The sequence below is a fragment of the Diabrotica virgifera genome, chromosome 5, assembly GCF_917563875.1.
Source record: "Diabrotica virgifera virgifera chromosome 5, PGI_DIABVI_V3a".
NCBI classification, from domain to species: Eukaryota; Metazoa; Arthropoda; class Insecta; order Coleoptera; family Chrysomelidae; genus Diabrotica; species Diabrotica virgifera.
Window position 1 is genome coordinate 212,338,788 of NC_065447.1, and position 26,700 is coordinate 212,365,487.

General features: G+C 31.4%; 1 protein-coding gene across 1 annotated transcript in view; it reads right to left on the reverse strand.

The window, feature by feature from the left end:
* Nucleotides 1-2,385: 2,385 nt before the first annotated feature.
* Nucleotides 2,386-26,700, reverse strand: part of LOC126884604 (tubulin-specific chaperone E) — a 42,979-nt gene continuing 18,664 nt past the window's right edge. The window contains exons 3-7 of the mRNA XM_050650608.1: nt 25,082-25,261; nt 17,565-17,961; nt 9,150-9,281; nt 5,367-5,520; nt 2,386-2,726 (exon numbers count right to left, since the gene is read on the reverse strand). Of these exons, the coding sequence (XP_050506565.1) occupies nt 2,428-2,726; nt 5,367-5,520; nt 9,150-9,281; nt 17,565-17,961; nt 25,082-25,261 (1,162 nt within the window). The 3' untranslated portion in view covers nt 2,386-2,427. The remainder of the gene's footprint in view (nt 2,727-5,366; nt 5,521-9,149; nt 9,282-17,564; nt 17,962-25,081; nt 25,262-26,700) is intronic.

Sequence of the window (26,700 nt, forward strand, 5' to 3'; positions counted from 1 at the left end):
GTAAAAAAATCTTCTAATAATTTATTTAATTTGACCCATTTATATCGGCATTATACATTTTAAAGTAGAAGACTCTGAAATGATATTGCCAATATTTATGAGTTGCGTTCCTGGAACGACTTTACTGAAATATAGTTCATTCGATTACATAAAATCAACCCCAACTCAAGAATATCCGTCACAAAAAATCATAACATGTGATCTGTCTTTAAAAAGACAACCACATGCAACGGTGACAGTAAAATTCTCGCGTTAGAGATTCGATAGTAAATCACGAGGGAAAACCAGGAAAAAACTTCGTGATAATATCCCGACATCGTGAGTATTAGGTCTTACTTTTGTTTACTCTCAAAACTAGTACCAAATTCTGACCTTCTGATATGTACATATGTTCTGAATTTTAATTAGGGTGGTGATTAGGGGGTTGCTACACTTTTTCACTGAAAAAAATAGGGACTGATATTCTTTTCATTATGTCACTTAATTTTTAAGCTAGACTTTTTTTATTTCTGGAGATAGATATTTTTAAATAGTTACTTTAAATTAGAACAAGTTGTCCTCGAAAAATGCATAGTTTTTCCGTCTTTTGACTTTGAAACTACAATATTTAGCATTTGAAGAAGAAGAGCTAACATATAATAAAGTATAGCTCGATTACTATTGATCTTAAAGAAAATTAAAAAAAAACTGTTTTGTTAATTTTTTGAAAAGGTACATTTTTGTTAAGTAAAGTTGTTTTGAAACAACATCCAAAAAGTTTGAAACCAAGGAAGGATTATAAGGAGACCCACTAACTGCATTTAATCTAACATTGGAAGGAATAATCAGGAAAAGCAGAATAAACATGCAAGAAACGATATTTAAAAACGGCCACCAATGCATAGCATTTGCAGATGATCTATTAGCAACAAGCAAAAAAGAACTATAAAAGTTAATGAAAAACATAATAACAGAAGCCAAAAAATTCGGACTTAAAATAAATGAAGAAAAGACAAAGTATATGATAGTGGGAGAGATCCAAAAAGAAAAAGAGAATAACATCATAGTACATACAAAATAGATGGAGAAAAAACATACTCGTTCAAAAGAGCCAAAGAAATTATTTACCTGGGAGCCAAAATAGATGAAAATGGTTGTGAAGAAGGGGAGATAAAGGCAAGAATAGCTAAAGGAAATAAAAAGTATGGAGCATTACGCACATTATTGAAATTCAAATATATATAAAAAAAAACAAAAATAAGAATTTATAAGACTGTTATCAGACCTACAGTAACATACGCATGCGAAACATGGGTGCTCAAAAAGTCAGAAACATACCTTTTAGAAAGATGGGAGAGAAAAATGCAAAGAGCAATATATGGAAGTGTGAAAATAGAAGTCAGTGGAGAAGAAGAACCAATAAAGAATTGGAAGAACTATATCAAGAGCCAACGATCACGACGACGATCAAAGCACAGAGAATACGATATTTGGGAAGTCAACGAATGCCAAAAATGGTACTCTCACGAAGACCAATACAAAAGAGGAGGAAAGGCAGGCCACGGAAAAGATGGAAGGACAGTGTGTACGAAGACTTGAAGAAAAGTAACATTGAGGGATGGAAAGAACTAGCATTGGACAGAAGGAGATGGAGTAGGTGATGAAGGAGTGTATAAAAAGACTGAAGTGTAATTAAATATTTGTAAGTTATGTAAGTTATATTAAGTTATTTATTATTTATGTAATCAGAAATGTAAACATTTTAGCCCTAGGCCTGTTGCGCTTAATAAATATAAAGTTGTTTTGATAAAACGAAAACGTTTGGAGTTATTAGCAGAAAACTTATTTTTTTGATATAAAACTAAAACTTTCGATAGCGAATAAATCTAAAACTATCAATTTTATCAAAAAAAATGTATAGTATGTTTTTTGCTTGGAATGAACGTTTTTACCAACTTTTGCGGTCAAAATATAATAAAAAATTTCCACCCTCGACATGGGGTGGCAACCACCCCCATGGTAAAAGCGCCTTTCGGCATCATATAGATTTTGATCCTTTGACTATCCACTACTTATTCTCAAATTTTCAAGCAAATCGATCCATTCTGTAAAAATTGCGAGGTTTTGTCCTATTTTAAGCTTCATTACTTGGACTATATGTGGTTGTAAGCCAGTCTTGAGGTAGTGTAGTGCCAGTTTCATTTACTAGATTAAAGAAGCGTGTCAGATATTTGGTTGTATCAGGCAGGCCAGACCCCAGGGGTAGAGCGGCAAATTGTAGCCAATTTTTAAAATTGACAGCAGGACCAGTTTCTTAAGTGTTCAGCCACCGTTGCGTCTTCTAAAACATCTCCGTTATATGGCCTATTTATTAATAAGCCATGCGTTAAAAATTAAAAGACTATATAGTGTGAAAAAATAAAAAATATATTAAATTAGGTGTTAATTTCAGAAATCTTGTACAATTATAGTATCACCGTCTTGAACAGAATAATAATGCAGTTCTTTAAATTCATCACATAGTTCAATCTTAATGTCTGGCTGTAAAGCACTACTGTATATTAACACTGGACGTTCTCTCAATTTAAACATTTTTTTGACAAGCAATATGAGCTTCTGAACTAAAATGTTTTGAGGCAAACTTTTTATCTTTTCTGTTCCATTGTATCGAAATATTAAATTCACCAAGGAGCTTTGAATGATGTTTGGTTTCACTATCAGTTCAGCCTCTTCTGGCAAACCATACACTGAAACATAAATATATAGTTTAAGCTTATATTAACTTTATTATTACAAATGAAATACAAGACAACATGATAGCGTATTAAGCCGGATTTATGTTAGGACGGTGTATCAGGATTATCAGTATCCAAAAATAAGAGCAACACATAGTCATTTAATTTTTTAATGTCCTAGAAAAACAAACACCACGTTTGTTTTCAATTAAGTAGGTGACACAGATTTCTCAACACAAGTACACTAATCGGCAATAACGCTTGGTCAGCTAGTCAATATTATTGTAATTCACGGCCACGCTGTATCAGCATTCAAAACAACAACACCTTACACTTTACTTATACATCCAGCAGAAGAAGCGTGCTTGATTCTAATTCGATCTGTTATAGTCCAGGGCGGATCTGTTTTGAGATGGACGTTGAGAGGTGACTCAAATTTTTTTGCAGAAATTGCTTAAAAATAAATCAAATAATAATATTTGAGTTATCCTCCCTCACAAAAAGGTCCGGAACATTGTTTAAATAATCAAAATGTCAAAAATTGAAGGAAAAATTCGATTTTTTTCTTCGTTTTTTGATTATAACTTTAAAAGTATTCATTACTGACATAAAAGTTGCGTATTTAAATTTCCTACAATATAAAATTAGTTAAAAATTTAAAAAATAGTCACCCTAGTTGCAAAATAGCAATAATTGCGAAAAAACCATACAAAAACAAGTATTCGCATTTTACGTTTTTCAACCATTTATACTACATTTAGGACCTTCATATTTCACCCAGAAAAACTTTATGATACAGTAAAACAATACTGTAAATTTCTTTAGGATCGGTTTAATAGATTTTGCAAAATAAATTTTGCAATGCAGCTTTCGCAAAAAAAATTAATTTTTTCATAATGTTACAGGACTGAAAATAAAGCAGAGAGCAAGTTAAATTTTTTTTGCTTATAGAAGTGTACTGTACCTTTTATATGCAATTTTCAAAATTAAAATCGATTAATTACCACGGCGTCAGAAAATTTTTGAAATAAACAAAAATTTTTGGTGCTACGCGCAGGACAGCGGTGTTCGATTCACACAAGTTGATTTCCACCAACATTTCTTCCAATCTTTATCTAATATATTATTTTCTTACTCTATATTTTGTACTATTTTAATATTTTAATTCCACAAAAATCAAACTAATTTTATTATTGTTTGTGAAATATTGTTTAAACAATTGCATATGTTTAAAAATAATAAACTTTTATTATTTAAGTTAAAATATACGAACAAAGAAAGTTTTTGCTAATAAAATTGTTATTTCAAAAAATAGAGTATGTGTTTTTATTTTGCAATAAACAAATTTATTTATTTATATCGAAATGTAATAAAAATTAAAATGTATCAATCATTATCAAAGGACATTGGAATGCCCAATCAGAGCAAACTATCCGCTGTCCTGCGCGTAGCACCAATAATTAATGTTTATTTTAAAAAATTCCTGACGCCGTGGTGTTAATCGATTTTAATTTTGCAAAATTGCGAATGAAAGGTACAGTACACTTCTATACGCAAAAAAGTTTTCAACTTGCTATCTGCTTTATTTTCAGTCCTGTAACATTTTGCAAAAATGAATATTTTTTACGAAAGCTGGATTGCAAATTTTATTTTGCAAAATCTATTTAACCGATCTTAATAAAATTTACAGTGTTATTTTATTATGTCATAAGGTTTTTCTGGGTCAAATATGAAGGTCGAAAGTATAGCATAAATGGTTGAAAAACGTAAAATGCGAATACTTGTTTTTGTATGGTTTTTTTCGCAATTATTGCTATTTTGCAACAAGGGTGACTATTTTTTAAATTTTTAACCAATTCTATATTGTAGTAAATTTAATTACGCAACTTTTATGTCAGTACAACTTTTCTCGGAAATGAATACTTTTAAAGTTATAATCAAAAAACCAAGAAAAAAATCGAATTTTTCCTTAATTTTTTGACATTTTGATTATTTAAACAATGTTCCGGACCTTTTTGAGAGGGAGGATAACTCAAATATTATTATTTAATTTATTTCCAAGCAATTTCTGCAAAAAAATTTGAGTCACCTCTCAACGTCCAAATGTACTAATATTTTTACAGATGCGCCCTGGTCTATTATCAATTATCATTCGTTCAGATGGTTATACCGTAAGCACACCAACTCTTTACTGTTATACTTAGAGTTGGTAAATAAATACGTATACAGCGAGTAGTGTTTACTTCGTCAACCCCTATCATAGGGGGTAACTACCCCCAACCAACATGGGCCGTTCCTGAGGGTGGAGTACCACCATAATGGGGAGGTGGACGACACGGCTGTCTTACAGGTCACGTTGAAAAATCGTTTGATATGAAAAGCATTGGCTAGTTTATCATACAACGGAACGGGGCGACACCGGGAACGTGCGCTTTCTATTGTTCTATGGCACGTATTTTACACACCCCATCCCCGGCCAGTCAGCAATCTTACACTTTTGGTCAAGAAACGCATAAGCGACCAGTACTCCACGACGTGTTGATTGAACTAGAGAGGTGAGAGATAGAGAGAGAGAGAGTCGCCTCATGAGTTATTGAAAGTAACTGAAATTATTTAACACTAAAATAATATGTAATAACAAAAAATACCTACTTTCAATTAATTGAAGAAACCTATTATGTTCTAATAAAAAATTTTCTCTATCTACTGCATTTTCAATTTTCATCCATTCTAAAGCATACTTTTTAATATAGTCGTATTCAGCACCCCTTCTTTCATCATCTCTGATGTGTCTTCCATTCAGACTCTAAAAACAAATTTAATATTTTATTTCAGTTTACCGGTAAAGGTATATAATATACAGTAACAGCAACGCTACTAGACACACGGGTACATAGAGGTAATACAGTTCTGGACCTTCACTTCTTGCACTGTTTACTTTTATGTCTAGTGACATATTAGACCAGGACAGATCTGTTTTGAGGTGGATATGAGAGGTGGAATTCGGATTTTTGCAGATAAAGTTAGGTGACAACTTCAATAATTATTACAATTGACTTATGCTCCTTCTCAAATATGCCCGGAACATTAATAAAAAAATTAAAATATATAAAAATTTCAATAAACATCGAATTTTGTCTACTTTCTTTGCTTATAACTTTAAAACGATTCATTTTGGAACAAGGTCGTAGAAAAATAAAATAAAAATAATTAAATTTTGTATGACATATGACTAATTAAAAATGTCGTAAATTATTACCCTTTCTGCAAAATAGCATTACATACAAAGTAAGGGGGCAAAATAAGCCTGTTTTTGTTCAATGTTTTTCAACCACTTTGGTTGCACTTAGAACCTTTGTAATTCGCTTAAAAATTTTTTATAACATACTTAACGACGTTCTACACCTTCGTTGCGGGGTATGCCTCTCAGAGGAAAGGGAGGAAACTTATATGCAAGCGAAAGTTGATAACAATGCATTTATAGCAGAATACTCAAATCATATTTTTCAGTATTGAATACTTTATAAAAATAAATTATAATAAATTACGGAATTAATTATAATAAATAAATTAAAAATAAATGGTACGGTAAACAATCCTCATTTTTTAATATGTTATTCCTTACAAAAAAACCTTTAATTTAAGCACAAATAATTAAAAATCGTAAATTTGGGTCAAAAGTTATTACCTTTTTAAAAATCCCCATAAGAGCCCATGTTAAAACTTAACTTTGACCCTTAATAGTAATTAAACGGCACGGTAAAACAATTTTTAAAAAATCAAGTCTTAGTTTTTTTAAGTAAACTATAACATACTAAAATTTCATGCAAATCCTTAATTCTTTGCCGAAGGTGTAGAACGTCGTTAAACCGTCCACCAAATTTCATTAAAATCGACCCAATAGATTTTACATAATAATTTTGCATTCTAAATTTTTTAAAAAAAGTTCAAATTTTTTAAAAACTTTCTGAACAAAAAGTAGACCATTTAAAAGTTTTCTATTTTTTTATTACATATAAACAGGCACTTTACCTATCTAATACACCTTGCAACATTAAAATCGGATTATTTAAGCAGCCTCAGCAATGTTTTAAAGTTATAAACAATTTTTTGGCTTATAAACAAATTAGTGCTGTCGCCAGGAGGGGGTGCAACGGCCTCCTTTATTTAGATGAACTTACCCCCCAAGTTATTTTTATGTATTTTGACCAGTAGAACACGAATTTTTTGGGTAAAAGGTGATCCGGACGTCGATAAGATTGTTATAAACAAAGAACTTGAGGAATTACATAACATCGATTTCTTACAAAATAAAACATTTTTTTGTATTTCTCGGGTCATTGTAAGCAAAAAATGTTCTTACAAGTATTTTCGTAGGATGCATAGTTTTCGAGATAAACGCGGTTGAACTTTCAAAAAATCGAAAAATTGCAATTTTTCAACCCGAATAACTTTTGATTAAAAAATAAAATAGCAATTATTCTTCTGACAGCATTTAAAAGTTAAAGGGCCGGTTGTTCGAACGCTAATCAAAAATGATCATTATCAAATATTTAATTACTGTCACAATTGTCAATGTCAACTTTCATTGGGTTGCTAAAAACATAATTATTGCTTACAATTATGAAATTAGTTAATCAATTATGTTAATAATTGTTATGTTAATTGATTAACTAATCTCATATTTGTAATCAATTATGTTTTTAGCAACTCAACCAATGTTGACATTGACAGTTGTGACAGTAATTAAATATTTGATAGTGATCATTGTTGATTAGCGTTCGAACAACCGGCCCTAAGTCAAATTATACCGGTTTTGATTATTTGCATTGCTAAAAATTAATTTTTAAACAAAGCTATTTGTTTATAAGCCAAAAAATTGTTTATAATTTTAAAACATTGCTGAGGCCCCTTAAATAATCCGATTTTAATTCTGTAAAGTGTATTAGAGATAGGTAGAGCGCCTCTTTGTATGTAAAAAAATTAGCCAACTTCTAAATGGTCTACTTTTCGCTGAGAAAGTTTTTAAAATATTTAAACTTTAAAAAAATATTTAGATTGCAAATTTATTATGCAAAATCTATCAAGTCGATATTAATGAAATTTGGTACACGGTTTAAGTATGTTATAAGAATTTTCTAAGCGAATTACTAAGGTTCTAAGTGCCACCAAAGTAATTAAAAAACATCGAATAACAACAGGCTTATTTTGCCCCCTTATTTTGTATTTATTGCTATATTGCAGAAAGGGTAATACTTTAAGACATTTTTAACGAGTCGTATATCATACAAAATTCAATTATCTTTATTTTATTTCTGTACGACTTTGTACCAAAACGAATCGTTTTAAAGTTATAAGCAAATAAAGTAGAAAAAAATCGATTTTATTCGAAATTATTAAGTATTTAAATTTTTTTATTAATGTTCCAGGCATGTTTGTGAAGGAGTATAAAAGTCAATTATTATTACTGAAAGTGTCACCTAGCTTTATCTCCAAAAATCCGAATGCCATCTCTCACATCCAAAAATATACGTTTTTTCACAGATCAGCCCAGGTCTACATAGAACGTCAGAAAATGTATAGAAATAAATATAAACATAAAAAGTTGATTGATTATAGAACAGTTGTATTTGAAGTTTATAGTACATATACTGTATTAAAGTTGTAAAAGTTATAAATTATTGTAAAATTTTTGGTGTTTGAGTAAAGTTTTCTTTAAAGCAGAGTAACAATAGTATTAATTAATGTATTTTTTGTATCATAATTATCAATGGTGTTACAGTGAGTCTTTGGCGCGTTTACAATTGCCTTCCATGTTTGTCAGTCCTGTGCCACCATTGGTCGATCCTCTGCCACAATTCCCATTGTATTTTTGTATGGAAGAAAAACAATTAATTTCAATAGTTTCATGACAGTCTCATGACATGACAGACATACAAGTCACAGGTGAGAACGGACCGGATTAGCCCACGGCTAGAAATTAGGTACCCGTGTCTCTACTAGCGTGGCGCTTAGTGTATATTACTATCTTACTACTAGCTTACTATCAATATACAGTACAACCTGCCATATCCGGACCTCCCCATATCCGGACGGTTCTGCCGTCCGGAGTCCGGATCTACCGAGAAAGGCAGTCCTGCTGTTGGACAACGCACCCTCTCATCCCGACCTAAAATAACTAAAAATGATGGCGAAATAATGTATTATAGAATCTATAAAACGTGTCTATCGACGAAAGTTATTGACGGCGTTGATTACTGGAATGTATGAAGGAGAAAACGCTTCAGAGGCTATAAAAGAAGTGGTCACAAAAGTGGTCTTGATATCCGGATTTTTTCATATCCGGATCGGTCTGTCGCCACATTGATCCGGATATGGCAGGTTTTACTGTATTCATTTCTTGACATTTCGCTAAAAAGAGTATGATATACTTACTTGTAAATGTTTTATTTTAGCTATTATAATTTGTTCTCTAGTAGCAAGATTTTCCGTCTCTAATACTGGGTTTTTTAAAAGTCTAAGATGGCGAAATTTCTCCAATTTGTTAAGCTCTCCTATACTTCGCCACTAAAATAAAAAAAATATAGATAATAGTGAAGATTTTACAATAATTGTAACATATTGTGTATATTTGTTGTTACTGTTTTATAGTGTTCGGTCCCTCTTGGCATTTTTAATAAAATATGAAATACGTCATTTACTTTGGTACAGACTTTGGCAAAGGTACAGACTTTAATACAAGGCAATACAAAAATACCCGGAAAAGGTGTCACGACAGCTGGACATCAACATCACAACAGCTGGGTTGATAGAGTAAAAAACCATGTCTTACAAGAATAAGAAGAAGAAAGAAGAAAAGTCCACCGAATCTCTTAGGTTCATGATCAATATCTTTGTCCACTCCCACTCTGCCAAATTGTTCGTTTTGTTCCATTCCTCTTGTCATATTCCAATTTACCTTTCCCTTTCTTGTCTTCTTTCAACCATAGTAAGGTCTCGACATATTCTCTCATATACGTATCTTCTTTCCTCTGCCAACACATGAAGAGGAATACATCCAGTGATGGACCACACAGCTGCCACAGACAGTTCTGAAGGCGTATGCCACTCGCAGCAGACTTGTTCTGTCCACTCGTGTCATGAATCTCCTCTAGGCCCCACTACAGACTGGTGCTGCGTAGAGGATGATCAACAACACCATGTAAGGCCTTCCTTTCAGGTTTCGGTCTCCCAATGTTGGGCATCATCCTGTCCAGCGCCGCATCACTATTCGCAGCTTTCTGGGCCACTTCCCGCACGTGCTCCACCCATTTTCCATTCTGGTGCAACGTCACTCACTGGTACAGCTGGTTCCTAAAAAAACTGATACGACTCTTAGTAAGATTTGATCATTTTGAGCAGTGTATGATTGGTATGACATTATATTATATTTATTATGACAGACAAATAATAAAATAAAAAAACAGCCATTTTTGAGGTTGAACCATGTAAATATTGGTTGAACAGAATAAGTAATCTGACAAATTTTAAGATTTGGCAGCGACAGCGACAGCATGTAAATAATAAGTATTTACCCTTTAAAATACACTGCTCAATTTTCTACAAAATACGCTTTAAGAGTCGTATCAGTTTTTTTTGGAACCAGCTGTACTTTACGTGTTTCTTGGGTGTAATTCCTTCCATCTCTTTTACTTTATATTAATGATTTGTTTCAAGAAATTAACTGTAAAAAATTGTGTTTTGCGGACGACTTGAAAATTTTCTGTAAGATCGACACTATTGGCGATTGTTTAGAACTTCAGCGTAACTTAACTGCTATTGATACATGGTGTACTAATAACAAACTACTATTAAATTCTGCAAAATGTAAAGTAGTGAGATTTTGCAGGAAATTGACGACAGTTAACTTTAACTATATAATTCAGAACTCTGTTTTGGAAAAATGTAATAGCCTCAAAGACTTAGGTGTCATTTTTGACTGCAAGTTAACTTTCAATTTGCATATTGAACAAAAAGTTTCTGAAGCTATGAGAATGTACGGTTTCATTATTAGGAATTGCAGAAACTTCACCAACATAACACCAATAAAATTATTATACTATTCTCTAGTACGTCCAAAATTAGAATATTGCAGTTTAGTTTGGTATCCTATATATAATTGTTATACAAAAGATATTGAAAAAGTACAGAGAAAACTTATAAAATATCTGATATTTAAAATTGATGGAATCTATCCTAACCGTGGATGTGATAATAATACATAATGTTGTAGAGTTGACATGGTTAGTTTAGAATTAAGGAGAGAAATTAGTTCATTAACATTTTTGTATAAATTATTACATAACAGTATTGACTGTAGTGATTTATTAGCACAAATTAATTTCAACGTTCCTCGAGTTAGATCTAGATCAAACGTTTTATTTAAGTGTCCAAGAGCAAGAACAAATATATTAGTTAAATCGCCTCTTTTTGTCATGTGTAAGAATTATAATAGTATTTGCAATCATTGTGATATTTTTTCGTGCTCACTTAATGATTTGTTAAAAATGGCTTCTCTTTACTTAGATTAGGTCTCTACTATTACTTTGTAGATGTTATACTAATGAATTATGTGATTTTTTTTTCTGTATTTGTCCTATAAATGGGAAACTGTTGGGCAATAAAGCTATTATTATTATTATTATTATCTCTTTCTTCAGTAGAATAGGGAACTTGCATAAAATTCAAAAAAATGTTATAAATCACATAACATAACATAATTTAAAACATGTATCAAAGATAAAAAAAGTTTTGTTTGTGTTCCGTTTGGCCCCTAAAGACGATTCTAAATTCAAATTATTGCAGCTAGCCCAAAACGCGTCGTGACGTCATATGGTTGTGTGTTTACATTCTGCACCGACAAAGTAAACAAAACTGTATATCATTTTAAATTAGACATTATAAACGTCAATAGACAATACGTTTGATCGTTTGAACTATTTTAAATCCATAGAAAACTTGTACTTTTACAAAATGGCACTAAACAACACTTATAGTGTTTTCTTTTATTTTCCATAGTAAACCTTCTTTCCTTTCCTTCAAAAACTGTATCAAACTCCAATCTTAACAAATTGGTATATATTATTACAATGATATACAATAAATGTCATTAGAATATAAATATTTTTCCTTTATTCTGCGACGATGAGCTGGCCAAATACCCAAGTAGGTGGAGGCCAATAAACTAAAGAAGAAGAAAAGAATACACCTAAATATAACCTTATAAATATAAATATAACCATAAAGTTCAACTATGTGACATCACGGGCCGTTTGAACTATTTTAAATCACATATTTAAAATCAAGATTTTAAATTTGTACTTCATTTGAAGCGTGAAATTTTGAAAATCTCATTTTTAAACAAAAATGAACAATATTATGAAATAAAAAATTGTGCAAGTTCCCTATTGCCTGATCTGTACCTTTACTTTTTTTTTATTTTATTCTATCTCATATACAGCGAGCACGTAAAGGTTGGAATAAATTCATTTTCTCGAGAATGGACGACTTTGAAAAAAAAAATCCCGAAACAGGTCAATTTTTATTTTTAATTTACGACTTTTTGGCATATATATCATACTAGTGACGTCACCCATTTGGGCGTGATGACGTCATCGATGCTTTTTTTAAATGAGAATACGGGTCATGTGATAGCTCATTTGAAAGGTAATTAAATTCTCTATTCAGTAATGTCAACATTAACATAATTATTTATACAGGGTGTCCAATAAAAAGAAGAATGTGTGTAATTTATTTAATAAAAAATGCATTTTACTGCTATCAGAAAACAGGGAAAAATGTTTATTTGACAAATAAATAATGTTTTTTTGCTTAAATTCAATATTAAAGCAGCCACCCACCTGCCTGTTGAGAGTTTGAACATTTAATTTAAGCGAAAAGCAATGATCATTTTTCAAATAAACATTTTTTTTCTGTTTTCTAAGAGCAGTAAAATGTATTTTGAATTAAATAAATTACATACGTTCTTCTTTTTATGTCAATAAATTTAATTCAAAAATTTGAATTAAAACCATTCTCATTTCCCTATTCTCATTTAAAAAAATAATCGATGACGTCATCACGCCCAGGTGAGTGACGTCACTAGTACGATATAATATATGCCAAAAAGTCGTAAATTAAAAATAAAAATTGACTTATTTCGGGATTTTTTTTCAAAGTCGTCCATTCTCGAAAAAATGAATTTATCCCAACCTTTACGTGCTCACTGTATTTTGATTTTATTGAGTCTCTAATTTGTCTAAATATATTCTTTAACGGGCAATTTTACACCTTTTAACCTTTGTCAAACACGTTAAGCTCAAAAGCAGAAACGCGCTCCTTTCATATTAGACCCCATATGGTCATTTCATATGGCCAGCCGATAAAACTTATGGTAATATACTGTGGGCCAAATTGGTACGCATGGTCTGTAAGGCCATGCTGCAGTAAAGACATAATGTGCTCCAATCTGGTGCACACAGGGCTTAACGTATTAAATGTTACATTAAATGTTACTGAAACACAAGGTAATATTTATGTACTTACCAGTTTCAATCACGAATGACGGAACACTGGACGGAGTCATTAAAGAACGAAATATTCAGGTCAGGAAATCACATTACGCTTCTAAACTCAGTACTCTGGGACAAGCAGATAAACAATCAAAACAAGAAAAAGATCTATAACGCCGTAGTGAAAAGCATTATAACATGCATATGCGAAGTATGGCTTATGAAGGAAAAATCGAGACAAATGTTAGAATGATTAACTATTTATATGGGAAATAAGCCACAATTAAATTGAAAAAATAATTTTGTTAACGTCTCGACGCCCAAATCGGGTGTCGTTGTCAAAATACAAAATACTACTAAATTAAACAAAAATGTTGCTAAGTAAAAAAATTCTTCTAATAATTTATTTAATCTGACTCATTTATATTGGCAATTCAGACGTATATTATACATTTTAAAGTAGAAAACTTTAAAATGATATCGCCAATATTTATGAGTTGCGTTCCTGGGACAACTTTACTAAAAGATAGTTCATTCGATTACATGAAATCAATCCCAACTCAAGAATATCCGTCACAAAAAAATCATAGCATGTGATCTGTCTTTAAAAAGACAACCAAATGCAACGATGACAGTAAAATTCTCGCGTTAGAGATTCCATAGTAAATCACGAGGGAAAACCAGGAAAAAACCTCGTGATACTATCCCGACATCGTAAGTATTTGGTCTTACATTTAATTCACTTTCAAAAACTCATACCAAATTCTGACCTTAATATGTTTAAAAATTATAAATAATATTAATAATACATAGATATACAATAAGTAATACCAAAATTTAAAATCTGTATTAACTCAATATGTTATTGACTAACTAATCGTGGTATTTTCTTTCTATTGACTTCCTCTTTTAGTATGGGTAACCACATTCTACTACATTCTACCGAGGAATTTGGGACACAATTAGTTTCATTTAGCATAATTAGAGCCGCTTCTTTGATTTTTCTCTTTTTACTATATGTTTCTTTCAGGACTATACTTGAATCTCTCCACTGAACTCTATGTTCATTATCCCATGCGTGTTGACATATTTGAGATCTATCAAATTCTCTATTTTTAATATAAGACTGATGTTCACTTATTCTAACGTTTAATGGTCTTGATGTTTCACCTAAATAAAATTGTTCGCATTCAAAAGGTATTTTATAAATGCAATTCTTTGTTCCTTCTTGTTCATTGTTAGGTTTAGTTTTAGATAGAATAGATCTCAACGTGTTTGTTGTTTTGAATGTTGTTGAAATGTTGAATTTATTTCCTATTGTTTTAAGTTTCTCGGATAGTCCTTTTATATATGGTATTGATATTTTCCTAGTATTATTTCTTGTGAATGTTGTAAGATCCCGTTCTAAGTTGTTCTGTTCCATTCGATCCAATCTTGACAATTCCTTATTTATAAACGATAAAGGATAATCATTTTTTAATAAAACAGATGTTAACAATTGTTTTTCTTCTAAAAATGAATTTTCGTTAGAACAAGTAATTTTGGCTCTATCATATAAAGATTTAATGATTCCCCTTTTAACGTTGATGTTGTGGTTTGATTTGTAATTGAGATATCTGTTGGTGTGTGTTGGTTTTCTATACACTTGAGTCTCATATCCAGTATTCTTCTTTGAGACTAAAACATCGAGGAAAGGCAAAGTGTTATTGTATTCCTTTTCCATTGTAAATTTTATTGTCTCTTCTTGATCGTTTATAATATTCAGGAATGTATCCAACAATTCTGATTTATGAGGCCATATTGAAAACACATCATCTACATATCTCCACCATACTGTGGGTTTTAAAATTTGTTTAGAAATGATATTAGTTTCGAAATCCTCAATAAATATATTAGCCAATAATGGAGCTAAAGAAGAGCCCATTGCTAGACCAAAATTTTGTTTACAGAATTCATTATTTAGTTGAAAATAGGTATTATTAGTAGGTACATAATGTCAATAATTTGGGCGTCGAAACGTTAATAAAATTATTTTTTCAATTTAATTGTGGCTTATTTCCCATATAAATAGTTAATCATAAAAATGCCACAACGAAATAACTTCAGAACAACAAATCAGGAAGATAGGATAGAACAGGGAAGATTGATTAGAGTCACCGAAATGGATTTTTGGAGAAGAGCAGCAAGAAGATCAGGAGCAGAACATGTCGCCAATGAACGGATACGAGAAATAATGAAGCTAACACACACGACAAATGGAATCAATGAAATACCAATTAAGATGGATTGGTCACATACAACGAACGTATAACGACAGAATCCCAAAACAAGTACAAAACTGGAAGCCGCAAGGTAGAAGAAGAAGAGGTAGACCGAGGAAAAGTTGGCAGGCAGGACTAAACAAAGCCATCGATGAAAGAGGTCTGCAAGTGAATGGCGAATGGGTATCGGAAGACTGAGAATGTTGTAAACCGATAGTATTCCGGGTGGTGAATTGGAAAACGGGCCTTAGGGAACTCAATGTAAAATTCTAAATTGTTGAATTCCTGCTTCCCTTATTATTTTACATCAAAAGTCATGAGAAACTATTTGTAGAGGATAAAAATCTGTATTAAAAATAAAAGTTAAAATTGTTCTACGATTTAAACAGAGTCCAAAATTTTGAAAAATAGAATACATTTGCCATACCTAAGTGCGTAAAAGTAAGGCCACACGTTACTATTTCTGACAGTATGCAAACTATTGACTGATAGTCCTGTCGCCAGGGGGGGGGTACAACGGGCTCCTTTATTCAGATGGACTTACCCAAGTTTTTTTTATGTATTTTGACCCGTAGAACACGAATTTTTTGGGTAACAGTTGATCCGGATGTCGATAAGATTGTTATAAACAAAGAACTTGAGGAATTACATAACAGCGATTTCTCGCAAAACAAAACATTTTTTCGTATTTTTTGGGTCATTCTAAGCAAAAAATGTTTCTACAAGTTTTTTCGTAGGATTCATAGTTTTCGAGATAACCGCTGTTAAAATTTCAAAAAATCGAAAAATTGCAATTTTTGAACCCGAATAACTTTTGATTTAAACATAAAATAGCAATTCTGCTTACCGTATTTGAAAGTTCAAGTTAAATTATATCGGTTTTGATTATTTTCATTGCTAAAAATTTATTTTTTTATTGTCAAACAAAGCTATAAACACATAGTGTTTCCCGTACCTAATACATGCGTTTTAATACATCCTACGTAGATATTGCCTCGCTTGCACTAGTACCTACTCTACCTACTTGTTCGATTTTAAATGAGAAATCATTGAAAACATCACTCACGCACTAGGTGTTTATTACTGTTTATAGCTTTGTCTAAGAATAAAAAAATTAATTTTTAGCAATGCAAATAATCAAAACCGATAGAATTTGACTTGAACTTTCAAATGCAGTAAGCAGAATTGCTATTTTATTTTTTGATCAAAAGTTATTCTGGTTCAAAAATTGCAATTTTTCGATTTTTTGGAAGTTCAACCGCGCTTATCTCGAAAACTATGCATCCTACGAAAAATCTCGCCAGAACATTTTTTGCTTAGAATGACCCAAAAAATACAAAAAAATATTTTGTTTTGCGAGAAATCGCTGTTATGTAATTCCTCAAGTTCTTTGTCTATAACAATCTTATCGACATCCGGATCAACTGTTACCCAAAAAATTCGTATTCTACGGGTCAAAATACATGAAAAAAACTTGGGTAAGTCCATCTGAATTAAGGAGGCCGTTGTACCCCTCCTGGCGACAGGACTATGAATAAAACATCTTTATTATTACTACTTTCTCCTCAACTGAGGACATCTTTTCGACTTTATTGTTTTTTAAACAATAAAAACAATAAGATAAAAATACTGACAGTTCAAAATATTGTTATTATAATAATTTCATTGTGACCGAAGGCAACCTTATACACATTCTTGCACTGTGTGTGGCCTAAATTTGGCAAATACTTTGGTAAAATTTATATTTTACAAAATTTTGGAATGTGTTTAATTCGTAGAACAATTTTAACGATTGTTTTCAATAAAGATTTCAATCCTCTACAAATAGTTTCTCATGTCTTTTGATGCAGAATAATTAGGGAAGCAGGAATTCAACAGTTTAGAATTTTACATTGAGTTTCCTATGGCCCGTTTTCCAGTTCACCACCCTGTTTATATAGTTTCAATAATTCTCATGAGTTGCGCAATAATTTCTGCAAACTATGCGATAAACAAGGTTTTAAAAAAGGTCTTACAAACCTACTATAACAAATTCTCACCTCTGATAATAAGTTGTCATTCAAGTTGAGTGTTTCCAGATTATTAAAACAATTCACTGGTATTGAATTTTCCTCAAATCGGATACTTTCTAATTTAATATTTTCTATAGTCATATGCTCTAAAGTTTTTATTACAGATAACTTATTAATCTCTGACCAACGTCTTATCTCGTTTCCCTCCAAGTCCAAATATTTTAACCTCCTAAAATTATGATCGGATCGAATTGTTAAATTGGTTATATGATTATAAGGCACTCTTAGTTCCTCGACATTTGGGAAAATTGCTGATATCGTTGTAACATCTTCAAAGGTCAGTTCCATGGAACCACAAACCAATACAGTTATATTAGGGTATACATGTTTATCTGTGTTATCTGGCATAGAAAGCAAATTTTCACTGAAAAAGAAAACAGAAGACATTATTACACCTTAGTTAAATATATACAGGGTGTCCCAATAATAGCGGGACGGTTGAATATTTTAGTCTAGGCGCCAGAGGGGTCACCGTGTCCTTTTCAATTCTGATGGACAAACTCAACATTTTTTTATGGATTTTTGGCTGTTGTTTATAGACAATTTAATTGTTTATAAATTATTTATAAGGCTGTGGTTCATAAACTAAAATGGATAAAAAATAATGTTTCAAATAAAATTTGTTCGTTAGTAAAAAACTAAGAAAAAAACGTTTACTAAACTTAAATCCAACAATTATAACTCAACATATTGTAAAATTAGTGCACAATGCAAATTGCAAAATAAGTATTTATCGAAGCTTTATCGATCGTAACTCGGCTTCTACGCATGCAAATGAGCCTTAGAAGGTCTCATTTTAAAGCTTAATTAATAGGCTTCCAAACAAAGTTTGTTAAATTACTTTGTCTTCATTGGTTTTAAAGTTATACCCGTTTGAAGTCATAATTTTCTTAAAAAAATTGTACATTAATTTGTTTATAATGGTATCAAGTAAATTTGAGCTGTAAACATTTATACTTTCATTAAAAATAATGATAGAAGAATTCAAAAGGAATAAGTTGAACTTAAGAAAATGTTTGTAAGTTTGTTTTTGGTCAAGATATCGAAATTTTAATGGCGCGCTATGAGGCGCAACATCATCGGCTCAGTCAAGTATTTTTCGACGCTTTATCGATCGTAACTCGGCTTCTACGCATGAAAATGAGCCAATATGTGATATCCATATAAAAATGGATCGAGTTATTTTGCAGCAGCATCATTGCATATAAAACGAGCATTTATGTTGTGGCGACATACACACAATTGACGTGCCTTGATGATGCTGCAAAAGAACTAGATCCACTTTATATAAATACCATCCACTATCTACTGCATATCTATATAATATAGATTATATCTATTTCATATAGATAATTAGACTCTGAAGCCACAGAAAGTTTTAGTTTTACTGCCTACAAGAACAGACTAAGTACCACCATGTAACTGTAAAAATTGCTGTAAGAACTTATGCAGATGTAAAAAAGCTGAGATTCCCTGTATATCTCGATTCAGATGAATGAAACAAAAGTTTGTAAGATTGTATTAATAAATAATATCAACTTACTTTTTAGTTCTATTTCTGAAATATTAGTTTTTAATGTTTTTTTTTCTCATTTAGTAAAAAAAATAGAAGACAAAGTAAATAGAATGAAAGGTGATACGAAGTACAGTCTGATGATTTAATTATAAGAATTACATATATGATAAAATTTTATTAGGATCTTCAAAAATGAAAAATGAAGATAACGTATATATACATAGAAATTATAATTTGCATCGAGAAGTTAGCGCGTGAACCTTTACGCGGTGAGCTGATCTTGCGCCTCAGAGCGCACTATTAAAATATCGATATCTTGGGCAAAAATAAACTTACAAACATTTTCGTAAGCTCAAAATGTTCCTTTTGAGTTCTTCTATCATTATTGTTAATTAAAGTATAAATGTTTATAGCTTAAATTTGCTTGAAACCCTTATAAACTAATTAATGTACAATTTTTTTAAGAAAATTATTACTTCAAATGGGTATAACTTTAAAACAAATGAAGATCAAGTAATTTAACAAACTCTGGAAACCTATTAATGAAGCTTTAAAATGAGACCTTCCAAGGCTCATTTGCATGCGTAGAAGCCGAATTACGATCGATAAAGCTTCGAAAAATACTTATATTGCAATTTGCATTGTGCACTAATTTTACAATATCTTGAGTTCTAATTGTTGGATTTAAGTTTAGCAAACGTTTTTTTCTTCGTTTTTTTATTAACGAACAAATTTTATTTGAAACATTATTTTTTATCTCTTTTAGTTTATGAGCCAGAGCCTTATAAACAATTTATAAACAATTAAATTGTTTATAACAATTTTTTGACCACTCGGATCGAAATCCACCCTCGAAATTCGTAATCAGCAGCCAAAATCCATAAGAAACCGTTGAGTTTGTTCATCAGAATTGAAAAGGACACGGTGACCTCTATTTGGCGCTTAGACTATTTCGCGAAATGAACATCCGAGCGAAAAGCTAAAAAATATGTGTTCAGTATTTTTCAAAAATCTATCGAATGATACCAAACACGGGTCCCCCACTCCACTCCTTGGAGGTGTGGTGGATGGTAACTTTAAAAGCTTAAATAAGAATCCCCATTTTTTATTGCAGATTTGGGTTACTTATGTAAAAATATGTAACTTTTATTCGAGACATTTTTCGAATTGTGGATAGATGGCGCCATAATCGGAAAAAACGATTTATCCTGATACCCTAAGTAAATCACAGAAACGTTCTAATATCTCGAGAAATACACTATCAAATGCAAAACCAAAAAACATGTGTATTATTTTTTAAAAACCTATCGAATAACAGTAAACACGATCCCAAGTGGGGGTAACTTTAAAATCTTAAATAGGAACTCCCATTTTTTATTGCAGATTTGGATTCCTCATAAAAAAAAAAGAAATATTTATTCGAGAAATTTTTTAAAATTAATATTTTATATAATACGATTTATTACGGGCATCTATCAACAAATCTAAAAAATATCTCGAATAAATGTTATTAACTTTTTATGAGGTATTCAAATTTGCAATAAAAAATGGGGTCCCTATTTAAGATTTTAAAATTACTCCCCACCATACCTCCAGGGAGTGGAGGGGAGGGTTGTGTTTAGGGTCATTCGATAAGCTTTTGAAAATATTAAACACGGGTTTTTTGGTTTTTCATTTGGAAGTGATTTCTCGAGATATTAGACCATTTCTATAATGTACCTAGGGCACCCTAGGGTGTCAGGATAAATAGGTTTTCTCGATTATAGCGTCATCTATCCACAATTCGAAAAAATGTCTCGAATAAAAGTTACTTATTTTTGCGTAAGTAATTCGAATCTACAATAAAAAATTTGGGTGCCTATTTAAAATTTTAAAGTTACCCGGCTCCAAACCCTGGTTCCACCTCCAGGGTGTGGAGCGGGGTGTCGTGTTTAGTTCGATAGATTTTTGAAAAATATTGAAAACGTATTTTTCAGTTTTTTGATCCAATGTATATTTCGCGAGATATTCGACCGTCTCTCTACTTATGGGACACCCTATGACCCTATACAGGGTGTTTCATTAATAATTGTCCATATAGTAACTGGAGAAACCTTAACACAAAATACGAAGATTTAACCTAAAACACTTAAATAAAATGTGGTTCCTTACTGAGTTACAGGGTGTTTTATCTAAAAATTTAAAAACTATTTTTGCTCAGCATTTTAAAACTATTCGACGTATCCTTTTCATACTTGGCAGAAAGTGCGACTACTATACACCCTACTAAATTATGATAAACAAACGTTTCTAGCTACTACCAGAGGCGTACGACAGGGGATAGTGAATGGTTGGCCCTTCTCAAATTCTACGCCATTGGAGGAATTACTATTTTAGTGCTATTTTTAGATTCTCCAATACTTTCTACGTAAATAATATACTCTTCATTGGTAACGATAAAGTCATTAGTTTTCGAGATATTTGAAGTTAAATTTGAAACGGCAGTTATTATGATTAATTAATTATATGATTGATATCATTAAAATTTAAAAAATATTTGTACCCAGCACTTTAAAACTATTTGGCGTATCCTTATCATACTTGGCAGAAAGTTTAGGTACTGTACACCCTACTAAATTAAGATAAATCAACGTTTCTAGCTACTACCAGAGGCGTACAACAGGGGATAGTGTCTGGTTAACCCTTCCCAAATTCTACGCCACTGACGAAATTGCTATTTTAGGGTAATTTTTTGATTTTCCAATACTTTTTATATAAATAATATACTGTTAATTCGTAACGATAAAATGAGTAGTTTTCGAGATATTTGAAATTAAAACTGAAGCGACACAATACATTAATCAAAATAACCGTGTCGTTTTATTTTTAACTTCAAAGATCTCGAAAACTAATGACTTTATCTTTACGAATGAAGAGTATATTATTTTCAAAGGTAAAATAAATCAGTATGTTCTCAATTCAAAAATCTTTTATAGACCGGACAGTATCGTCGCCCCCGCTAGCGCAATTATTCCGATTCGATTTTTTTGCACAAACTTACTCAAAAAAAGGTCCTTATAACATATCCACAGGGTGCCGGCCGGTGCCGTGGCCGAAAAATTTTTTAAACAATTTTTTTTAAACAAATTCACAAAAATAATTTTTTTATTTTCAACAATTTTTTTTAGATAATTTGGGTCATTCTGAGCAAAAAAGGTCTCCTGTCATTTTTCTCTAAAATTGACTGTTGTCGAGTTATACGCGATTAAAAATTTGAAAAATGCGAAAATGGCCATGTTCAAGGCTTCATAACTCGATTAAAAATGATTACTATGAAATTTAAAAAGTGACAAAATCAAGATTCAAATACCTTGTTCAACGTCCTGAAGAGATTTTTGTCACTATTTTATTGCAAAGCTGTTATTTTTAGTTATTAACAATTAGCGGTATAGTCCAACTGTATCGTCGCCCCAGTTAGCGGAACTATTTCGATTCGATTTTTTTGCACAAACTTACTCAAAAAGAGGTCTTTATAACATATCCACAGGGTGCCGGGCGGTGCCGTGGTCGAAAAATTTTTTAAACAAATTCACAAAAATAATTTTTTCATTTCCCACAATTTTTTTTTAGATAATTTGGATCATTGTGAGTAAAAAGGTATTTGGTCATTTTTCTCTAAACTTGACTGTTGTCGAGTTATACGCGATTAAATTTATGAATATTTCATTTGTTAAAAATGTTTCATTTATTTGTTAAAATTATGTTATATTTATTTGTTAACATATTTGTCTATATAATTTTTTGGATTTATTTGAAATATCCTATCTCCTAAATGTGACTATTTTATTTGTTAAAAAATGTTTCATTTACCTATTTGTTATTAAAATTATGTTATGTTTAATTGTTGAAGCGGATGAATTAGAATAAAATTGCCGTGATTGATTCTATTATAAAATATTATCCATTTAACTTGGCGATAGTTGATGAAAAATTGAATAACATTTGCAAAAAAAAATAAATAAACAAAACAAAGTTTTAAACTTTGATGTGGTCACTTTCTGACTTTCTTAATAATAATTTTTAATCGAGTTACTAACACTTGAAAATGGCCATTTTCGCATTTTTCAAATTTTAAATCGCGTATAACTCGACAACAATCAATTTGAGACGAAAACTACAAGAGACCTTTTTTGCTTAGAATGACCCAAATTATCTAAAAAAATTGTTGGAAATGAAAAAATTATTTTTGTGAATTTGTTTAAAAAAATTGTTTAAACAATTTTTCGACCACCGGCCGGCACTCTGTGGATATGTTATAAGGACCTATTTTTGAGTAAGTTTGTGCAAAAAAATCTAATCGAAATAGTTCCGCTAACGGGGGCGACGATACAGTTGGACTATACCGCTAATTGTTAATAACTAAAAATAACAGCTTTGTAATAAAATAATGACAAAAATCTCTTCAGGACGCTGAAGAAGGTATTTCAATCTTAATTTTGTCACTTTTTGAATTTCATAATAATCATTTTCGCATTTTTCAAATTTTTAATAACTCGACAACAATCAATTTTAGAGAAAAATTACAAGAGACCTTTTTTGCTCAGAATGACCCAAGCTATCTAAAAAAAAATTGTTGGAAATGAAAAAATTATTTTTGTGAATTTGTTTAAAAAAAATTGTTTAAAAAATTTTTCGACCACGGCACCGCAAGGCACCCTGTGGATATGTTATGAGGACTCCTTTTTGAGTAAGTTTGTGCAAAAAAATCTGATCGAAATTGTTCCGCTAACGGGGGCGACGATACAGTTAGACTATAGCGCTAATTGTTAATAACTAAAAATAACAGCTTTGTAATAAATTAATGACAAAAATCTCTTCAGAACGCCGAAGAAGGTATTTGAGTCTTGATTTTGTCACTTTTTGAATTTCAGAATAACCATTTTTGATCGAGTTATGAAGCCTTGAAAATGGCCATTTTCGCATTTTTCAAATATTTAATCGCGTATAACTCGACAACAGTCAATTTTAGAGAAAAATGACAAGAGACCTTTTTTGCTCAGAATGACCCAAATTATCTAAAAAAAAATTTTTGGAAATAAAAAAATTATTTTTGTGAATTTGTTTAAAAAAAATTGTTTAAAAAATTTTTCGACCACGGCACCGCCCGGCACCCTGTGGATATGTTATAAGAACCTCTTTTTGAGTAAGTTTGTGCAAACAAATCGAATCGGAATAATTGCGCTAGCGGGGGCGACGATACTGCCCGGTCTATTAGTAATATTTTTAATATTTTTCAATATTATTAATGTTGCTATTAGGATTTAAAACTTTACCTTTCAATTGCCAGTTGACGCTAGTCACCTAATCCATACACGTCAGTTGCAATGTGGGGATAAGCTTTCATGGTTGGTCACTTCGAGTATGGAGCAGCAGGCCTACGCCTCTCCGAAGATGACTCCAATAAGAGTCGAAAATCGTAGGTGTGTCGGTTCAGAGTGCTGGACTGCGCTCCGTATTCTAAGTGAAAAATAAGATTGTTTTGCCTTCGCATTGCAACTGAATAAAAATGGTATACATTTTTATTTTTATATTATTTTCATAGAAAGTATTGGAGAATCCAAAAATTGAACTAAAATGGCAATGCCGCCAGTGGCGTAGAATTGGGAAAGGGACAACCATTCACTTTCCCCCGTCGAACGTCTCTGGTAATAGCCAGAAACGTTTGTTTAACATAATTTAGTAGCTTGTATAGTACCTATACTTCCTGCAAAGTATTAAAAGGATACGTCGAATAGTTTTAAAATGCTGAGCAAAAATAGTTTCTAAATTTTTAGATAAAACACCCTATAACTTAGTAAAGAACCACATTTTATTTAAGTGTTTTAGGTTAAATCTTCGTATTTTGTGCTAAGGTTTCTCCAGTTACTATGTGGACAATTATTAATGAAACACCCTGTATGTGTTTAATAATACATCAATAATTTATTACCTTAAATTAATCCAATACAGATGCCTTAGTTGTGAGCAAATACTGAAAACGTCATTCCAACTTGATAATAGATTTTTTGATATATCAATCTCTCTAACATTTGGACATAAATTCATCAAGTCTCCAATAATGCTAACATTCTGAAGTCTTACATTTATAACTTCTAATGACTGGAAATTTCTAAAATAATATTTAATTAGACCTAGCATTGGGGGTATTATATAGGATATTTATAAAATAAATTTATAGTTTTTTTTCTCTGATTCTGGCCTTGGTTTAGAACTAGAACCTTTAGCCACGTAATTGTATAACTTATCACTAACTCAGGGGAGTAATGTGTAGTGTGTGTGTTGAGTAAGTGTCTTGTTACTTTGCAAAGTCGACGTCATTGTCTTTGCAAAGAGACGCTAATTGTATCCGAACGTCTGCGGTCCCTCCGGTGAGTACCGATCAAATTTATTGTTGATTATACGAAAAGCTTACAATAGTGTAAAATTTATAGTTGATTATACGAAAAGCTTACAATAGTGTACCACTAAAGAAGCTGTAGCAATCAATGGAAAGTATGAATATTAATATAGAATTAATAAAAACTGTCAAAGTACTAATAGACAAGGCGAAAACGGCGGGTTCGAAGGGAAAAATATTCCCATAAGATTTTTTTGCATAATCACATTCGTGAGACATCCCAGAATAAGGTTCAAGAAGTCGCCCAAGTGAAAAGTGGGCCAATTTTTTTTTAACAATTTTTTTTAATCAAATTGCAAGAATCAATATTTTTGGGCCGAACAATTTTTTCTTTAATTTTTTGGACCATTCTGGACCAAAAAGATCTCTTATAATTTTTCTCTAAAGTTGATCGTTTTCCACTTATAAGCAATTTAAAATTGAAAAAAACGAAAAATGGCGATTTTCAAGGCTTAATAACTCGGTTAAAAGTTATTATTATGAAAGTCAATATATGACTAAATCAAAGTTTGAAGCCCCCCCTACAAGATCCTGAAGAAATTTTTGTCATTATTTTATTACTAAGCTGTTATTTTTAAGTAATAATAATAAGCGCCATGCACGTGTGCGGGGCTGTAAATGCTGAGTGCGAGAGAAGCTATTCCAGCAGTCCAATTGTGCATCTTACTCGCACTCACATTTACAGCAGCGTCAATACGATACAACCACTCATTGTTATTAATTAAAAATAACAGCTTAGTAGTAAATTAATGACACAGATTTCTTCAGTATCATGTAACGGCGACTTTAAACTTTGATTTAGTCACTTTCTGATTTTCAAAATAATAATTTTTGACCGAGTTATTAAGCCTTAAAAATGGCCATTTTCGCGTTTTTCAAATTTTAACTTGCTTATAACTCGAAAAAGATCAACTTTAGAGAAAAATTATAGGAGACCTTTTTTGTCCAGAATGGTCCAAAAAACCTAAAAAAAATTAGTCCGGGCCAAAATATTGATTTTTGCAATTTGATTAAAAAAAAAATTGTTAAAAAAAATTGGCCCACTTTTCTCGTGGGCGACTTCTTGAACCTTATTCTGGGATGACTCACGAATGTGATTATGCAAAAATATCTCATGGGAATATTTTTCCCAAAGAACCCGCCGTTTCCGC